The sequence below is a fragment of the Myripristis murdjan genome, chromosome 11, assembly GCF_902150065.1.
Source record: "Myripristis murdjan chromosome 11, fMyrMur1.1, whole genome shotgun sequence".
NCBI lineage: Eukaryota > Metazoa > Chordata > Actinopteri > Holocentriformes > Holocentridae > Myripristis > Myripristis murdjan.
This window is the reverse complement of record NC_043990.1, coordinates 8,145,139-8,152,638: the sequence shown is the minus strand read 5'-3', so window position 1 is coordinate 8,152,638 and position 7,500 is coordinate 8,145,139. Positions and strand designations below refer to the sequence as shown.

Sequence of the window (7,500 nt, the reverse complement as noted above, 5' to 3'; positions counted from 1 at the left end):
ACTGAACTTGGAAAAACTGCTTTTAGCTTCTGTGCCGCTCACAGCTGGAACATGAAGCTTGAAACATCTGTACACCTCGACCAGTTCAACATCTGTACACCTCGACCAGTTCAACATCTGTACACCTCGACCAGTTCAACATCTGTACACCTCGACCAGTTCAACATCTGTACACCTCGACCAGTTCAAATCCTTGATTGCTGATTATTTTACTCAGAATTGTAACGTAATTGTAATTTGTCCCTGTTTTATTCTGTTTTTATTTCCCTGTTTTATTCTGTTTTAATCCCTCTTTTATTCTATTTTTATTTCTTCTTTTATTCTGTTTTAACCCCTGTTTTTATTCTGTTTTAATCCCTGTTTTATTCTGTTTTTATTTCTTTTTTTATTCTGTTTTAACGCCTGTTTTTATTCTGTTTTAATCCCTGTTTTATTCTGTTTTTATTTCTTTTTTTATTCTGTTTTAACGCCTGTTTTTATTCTGTTTTAATCCCTGTTTTATTCTGTTTTTATTTCTTTTTTTATTCTGTTTTAACCCCTGTTTTTATTCTATTTTAATCCCTGATTTATTCTGTTTTTATTTCTTGTTTTATTCTGTTTTAACCCCTGTTTTTATTCTATTTTAATCCCTGATTTATTCTATTTTTTGCTATTTGTATTGTAATTCTGTATTGTTTTTAAGGTTGTTGTACATTCAGCATCATTGTAAATGAGGGCTTGCTCTCAATGATTCCCCGAATCCAAATAAAGGTTGAATGAATGAATGAAAAAAAAAACAAAAAAAAACAGTACAGGACAAAGAAAGTCATCTGCCCACCAAACAGGAGCACAACCACCCACGGTTGTTCTCCTCCTTGCTTCGATGCTTCATGATGCAAAGCGTGACACGGTGCCCCTCGTCCAGTTTGTTCGGCACCAAGTGAACATATTTAACGAAAAGCACCCGGAAACACTCGCCGGCTCTACTCGCTCAGTTCCTCAGCAGCGTCGACCTCCAGGTGGCCAAAGTGCCGTTGGCTATAAAAACTGTCACTTTAGATGGATGGATCCTCCCGTGCCAGACGGCCTCACAGAATCAAATCACTACCAAACAAATAAAAAGGTGTTCCCACCTCCAGACTGGGCCGGATTAGAGGATGAAACCGTGAACTCCCTTTTTTTTTCAGCCGTTAATCAACAGCGAGGAAACACATCCCTCCTCGGTGTAATCTTGACAGCAGGTTGCATCATGTTTTTTGTTGTCCTGGATTTTATGTGCAAATCTTTTTTTTTTTTTTTTTTTTTTTTTTTTTTACAAACAATCGGGGAGTGGGCGGCATTTTCTGTCTGTTTCATCAGCCTTTAAAACCAGTCGGGGAATCAGCCGGTCATTTGTGGAGAGAACTGGAGATTCCTGGTGTTTTTTGTAGAATCACTTTGCAGAGATCACAGACAGGACAACCTAAAATATCCTGATATCTTTGACTAAATACCTCAACATCAGTATTATATAATCACATGATATAACTACGGGTGCTTTTATAACATATTTCCATGCAACAGTTTTCTGATAAGTGATCAGTGATGTGGATATGATGACCGAGCAGGTAGAAGAAAACAACAGAACAGCGAATAAGTTCAGAGAAACCGCGTTATCATACCCAACGTCCTGCACTCACACAGCATCCTGATAAACTCCCACACTTTGCTGAGACCGCTCGCTCGGCGCGATAAAGGTCAGAGCGACTCTTATCGGCCGACGTGTCCTTGAGCAAGACATCAAACCCGTCCCGCTCGTCGTAAATCAAAAAAAAAAAGACGGCGGAAACAAAGGCGGCCGTCTTCGTTTTTGTTCGTTTTTGTTCGTTTGTTTGTTTGTTTCCGGCGAGGCTCCGTCCGCGTGCGGCGTCACTCCGTCTTTCGGAGCGCGCCTCCCGCAGATCGGCCCGCTCGGGAGATGAAGCGGCGGCGTGACTTTCTACCCGTCGAGCCGCTCGACATGAGGAGGCAAGGACGCGTTTAACACAGAGGAGGATGAATCACAGGCTGCAGGCTTGATCTCAGGTACTTGGAAAGATAGAAAGTGCGTCTGTCTGTGTGTGTGTGTGTGTGTGTGGACTGCAAGAGATATCATGTGTGTGTGTGTGTGTTTGTGTGTGTGTGCTACAAGGGGAAAGAGTGATACTTTGAGTCAGTCCCAACGCTGTGCTTCCAGCGAGAGCAGCAGCAGCTTAGCTCCCTGTGAACCTCCCACACACCCTCCCCGCACATCGCCGGCCTACAAAGCATCTTTGTTCTGCGAGGAGACAATTCAAATCTCCGGCTCCACGATTTCCCACGGATTTTCTAAATGTAGCGTTCTCGCCGAAACCTTTCGCTCTTTCGGCAAAAAGAGCAGAAGGTTTCACTTTTTTTTATTTTATTTTTTTGTGTGTGTGTTGGCATGAAGCTCAACATGCTGATTATTCAAACCGACCGCTCAGAGAGGGAGCGGCAGAAGAAAGAGGGAAGCATTTTGACCAGTCACACACACACACACACACACACACACACACACACACGCTGAACCAAGGGTGATAAAAACACACTCTAACAGGTTTCGAGGCCTTACTGCTGATGTGCACCTGCCTGTGTGAGTTCATACATATGTGCATGAGTGCATGTGTGTGTGTGTGTGTGTGTGTGTGTGTGTGTGTGTGTGTGTCGCATCGACGTGCGAAAGCGACAGATTGCAGAGGGAAAGGGAAACCCCCCCCCCGACTTGAACACCGTGGCACCAGCAGCCGAGTCGCCGAGCGGCAAAAGTCACAAGTCGCCACCCAGCAAAGGAGGAGGAGCATGCAGAGGGAACCAGCGTCCTCCCAGCGGAGCGAGGGAGCGAGGGAGGGAGGGAGGAAAGGAGGGAGGGAGATCGAAAGGCAGAAGGAGAAAGAAAAATGAAGAGGGGGGGAGATAGAGCAGCGAGGCGGAGGACGTGTTAGCTCGTGTAAAAGAACAGCTGGTGGAGAGGAAGGAAAAGAGAGAGGAAGGAGAAGAGGGACAAAAAGAACAGAAAAGAAAAAAGAAAAAGAAAAAGAAAAAAAAAAAACAAACCCGGGCAAACTGGCTCACACCAACTAATCCAAGGAGCTGCTGAGGCCCTTTGGAAGAATTTGGAGACGCTCCAACCGTCCCAGCAGCATCTGGCATCCACTGCAGGGCCAAACAGCGCCAACTAGGGCCCGACCGCTCCATCCACTCCTGCAGCGGCTCATTTCACGCCAAACCGAGCAACAGCTGCCACAAAAAAGCTGGGTTTTTTTTATTTTTATTTATTTATTTTTTTTTTTTTGGTGATATTATATACATTTGGTGTTGGCCCTTGTCCTGCAGTTTGGCCCTGCTGCGGGGAAAAAGATCAACCAGGAGCCTCCAGCCGAGCCTCGCCGAGAGCCAGCCAGCGAGGAGAACAACGGACGGGAGAGCTCCCACTTTAGCCCTGATCCCAGCATGTGTGTGTGTGTGTGTGTGTGTGTGAGTGAGTGAGTGAGTGTGTGAGCGAGTGAGAGAGAGAGAGAGTCTGCTTGTGTGCATGCATGTGTGGAAGTGTGTGTGTGCACGAGAGAAACGTGTGTGTGGACTTGCACCTGTGCGTGGGCTAATGTGCAAGTAACATCAGCTACCATGATTCACAGTGTGGGCGTGTGTGTGTGTGCATGTGTGTGTGTGTGTGACCACATGCTGTCCTGTCATGTTTTGTGGGTGTGTGTTTGTGTGCGCATGCTTGTATCCTCGGTCATGTGTGTTTATCTGCACATGCAACTCACCTCTAATGACTGTATCCATTCACTCGCGTGTGTGTGTGTGTGTGTGTGTGTGTGTGTGCGCGTGCGTGATAAAGCGCGCTGTCTGTGCGTGCAGGCCGACTCACCGATGACGGTGGTGGTGACCTGATGCTTGCTGACCCCGAGTCTGTTCTTGGCCTCGCAGACGAAGGTGGTGTTGACGGCGTCGTCCACCTTCCTCACCGTCAGCTTGTTGCCGTCGACGACCACCGTGTTGGGCAGGGGGCCGGACATCCTGCACGGGACGGGGAGGGATGGAGGGAGGGAGGAGAGAGGAAGGGAAGGAGGAGAGGGAAATCAGTTTGGGGAAGAAGGAAATGTGAGTGAAAGGGAGGATGGGGCAAAGGATGAGGAGATGGAGGAGGGAGACAGGCGAGAGGATGAAAAGGAGTGAAAGATGGGCAAGAGAAGAGGTAGAAGAGCGAAGAGGTGGAGTAAGAAGAACGGGAAAGAGAGAGAGAGAAAGATGAGAGAGTGGGGAGGAAAGGATGTAAAAGGGGGAAAAAAAGTAGCACGAGAAAGTTTCGAGATATCAGATCAAATGAGATGGAGAAAAATGAGGATCAAAGAGCGAACAAATGGAGGAGAGGAGGAGAAGAAAAGGGGAGGAGAAGAAGAAGAAGAAAAAAGAGAGAGAGAGAGAGAGAGAGAGAGAGGGAGAGATGAATGCGTTAATAAAAACAGTGTTAATGTGAGAAAAGGCTAGACATGTGAACAGCCTCTCTGTCTGCCTGCTCAGTATTCATCAAGACACGAACTGCAGATAAAACCCACACACACACACACATGCACATGAACACACACACACACACACACACACACACACACACACACACCGAGCCATCTGTCCATCAGGGCAGATTATTTGCATGTACCAAACATTAGTGAGAACTTGTCACAAAAGACAAATGATTGTTATGATCGCCTCTGTTCCAAATATAATAATGATAATAAACAAGCCACCCTGCCTGAGAGAGAGAGAGAGAGAGAGAGAGAGATGGAACGACGGAGGGGTGGATGGATGGATGGATGGGTGGGTGGCATGAAAAAGCGAGCAAAAAATGTGTAATTATTAAGGATGGATGATCCTTTGACAGACAGTGAATTAAATGAAAGAAAACGAGAGAAAGATGACAGACTGACGGATGGACAGAGGAACGAGTGAGTGAATAAATGAGTGACTGAGGGAATCAATAAAACAATGAAAACGTGTTTCTATGAACGTATGCATGTTAGGGCTGCCCCCCTGAACGCCGAGTCATCTGTCACAGTCGGAAGGTGGAGGTGAAGAGGCGACGTATTCGTAAAAAAAAAACGCACCGGGATACATTAGCGCACGGAAAACCTCATGTTTTTTTGTTTTTTTTTAAATCCTTTTAGCGCCGGTGGATGCACAATTAATCGGATTAATTAACCGGGGAAATTGCGGCGGACAGCACTGAAGCCGCTCCGCTCATCATCGACATGCAACCGCACCAACATCAAGACACGCCTGCAGCTCGCCGCCGCCCACCGGGCAGGAGGAGGGAGGAGCGAGGAGCCAAGCAGAGTCCAAACTAGAGTTCTCATCGGGCCTGAAAATTAAGACCCGACCCGACCCGGGCCAGACTGGGTCAGCCCGAGGCCCGACCCGACCCGACTAATTAGCCGAACTTTAGGCCCGACAGCCCGATAAAGCCCGAAAAAAAAAATTGCCAAATTCGCCATTATTTAGCAGAGCCGGTCGGCCGCGGCACCGGGGCACCATCAGTCGGCATCAGGCTGGCCGGCCGCGGCACCGGCCAGCATGAGGCAGCTCACCTGTCAGATCCGGCAGACCTGACGGGTGGGCGCGGTATCGGACGGTGCCGCGGCCGGCCAGCCTGATGCCGACTGATGGTGCCGCGGCATGTGCGGGTCAATACGGTAGTCTAGAAAACTAATAATTCTATTTTTTTATTTAAAAAAAAAAAAAAAAAAAAAAAAAAAATCCCCCACAGAACACGAAGCCCGACCCGACCCGCCCAATTCACGTAAATTTTAGGCCCGACCCGACCCAAAAATGTCGGGTCGGGTCGGGTCGGGTCGGGTTCGGGCAGAATATGAGAACTCTAGTCCACGCGTGGGACGGTCCCATTCGTCGCCTCGCGCGGCCCGACTCGGAGTCGACTCTGGGTTTGTGATGTGGAAAAACGTCTTCCCAGATCAGGCCAGATTGACGGCAAAAATCTTCTTAGACTTGGTACCAAAAAACACCAATAAAAGAGTCTTGGAGTCTTCAAAAATAGAGACTTGAACCAGGCAGAGTTAAGTTTATTTGCATTCGAGATCTCAAATGAAACAAACAGGGAGTCGTTTCGCAAAGAAAGACGACTGGAGTTCACCGTCTGAACACCTGTTTTTATATCACACAAATTGTGATGTCAGCGATTCTATTCACGATCACAAGAGTAGCGGTGCCTACGTCATGCCAGCCGGGGAGATAAGGACTTTTTTAAGTGGGCTCCAGTTACCTTGGGTTTGTAGCTCTTACCCTTTCCTTTGTAGGGAAAAGCTGACTCAGCACTTTCAAACTAGGTCAGGCTTTTGGCTTCCAGTCAGGGCCGAAAGAGGTGCACTTACTAGAGAATACCACTAGAGGCTTAGTGAGCCTTTATGTCAAAAGAGCTCCCTCTAATGGTCAGACCGTTATTTCAAAGTCTTACTGATAGTGTTTGAGCCCTAGTACGGAAGCCCTAAAGGGCCATACAAACATATATTTTATTTCCTCCGTTTTCTCGTGATAACGAGATAATTCCTCCGTTTTCTCGTGATAACGAGATTATTTTCCTCTGTTTTCTCGTGATAACGAGATATTTTTCTTCCATTTTCTCGTGATAACGAGATATTTTTCTTCCATTTTCTCGTGATAACGAGATAATTTTCCTCCGTTTTCTCGTGATAACGAGATAATTAAATCAAGATCTCGAGAAAACAAAGCGATTGTCTTATTAAATTATTGCAGGAAACATCAGTCAGTGTAGCAATGTCAGAGGAGCAGGAGAATATCGATCACCGCATCACTTATCTGTTCAATCAAGGCCTGACACAGGCTGAAATAGCTTTATGCTTTATGTCAGGGGTCACCAATCATGTGCCATGGAGGGCCGAGAGGCTGCAGGTTTTCATTCCAACCAAGACCTCCACCAGGTGATTTCACTGATCACCTGGAGCTAATCAGTGAAATCACCTGGTGGAGGTCTTGGTTGGAATGAAAACCTGCAGCCTCTCGGCCCTCCATGGCACGTGATTGGTGACCCCTGCTTTATGTGTCCAAGGAGACGTCAGTCAGCATGACATGTCACGTATGATGGAAATCTCAGGCCTATCACGTTTCATTCATTCATTCAAAACGGAGGGAAAATATCTCGTTATCACGAGAAAACGGAGGAAAATTATCTCGTTATCACGAGAAAACGGAGGAAATAAAATATATGTATGTATGGCCCTTTAGGGCTTCCGTACCCTAGTGTTTTCAGACTGATGCTGATTTATGTTCTTCGTTGCGAGCTTCCTTATCTTTATTATTCTCTGCAATGTTGATATTTTTCAGAGTCAGAATTTTCTCTACAGGTGCCGCTTACACGACAACGATTTTCACAAAAACGGTTTGGCCTTTCGTTCACGCGACGACGGCGTTTCAGGTGCTTGAAAACACAAACTTTTGAAACCGGGTTCC

At 46.7% G+C, this 7,500-nt stretch overlaps 1 protein-coding gene across 1 annotated transcript in view; it reads right to left on the bottom strand.

Moving 5' to 3' along the window:
• Positions 1–7,500, bottom strand: part of pvrl2l (PVR cell adhesion molecule related 2 like) — a 195,546-nt gene that overhangs the window by 26,135 nt on the left and 161,911 nt on the right. The window contains exon 6 of the mRNA XM_030063027.1: positions 3,890–4,038. Within this exon, the coding sequence (XP_029918887.1) occupies positions 3,890–4,038 (149 nt within the window). The remainder of the gene's footprint in view (positions 1–3,889; positions 4,039–7,500) is intronic.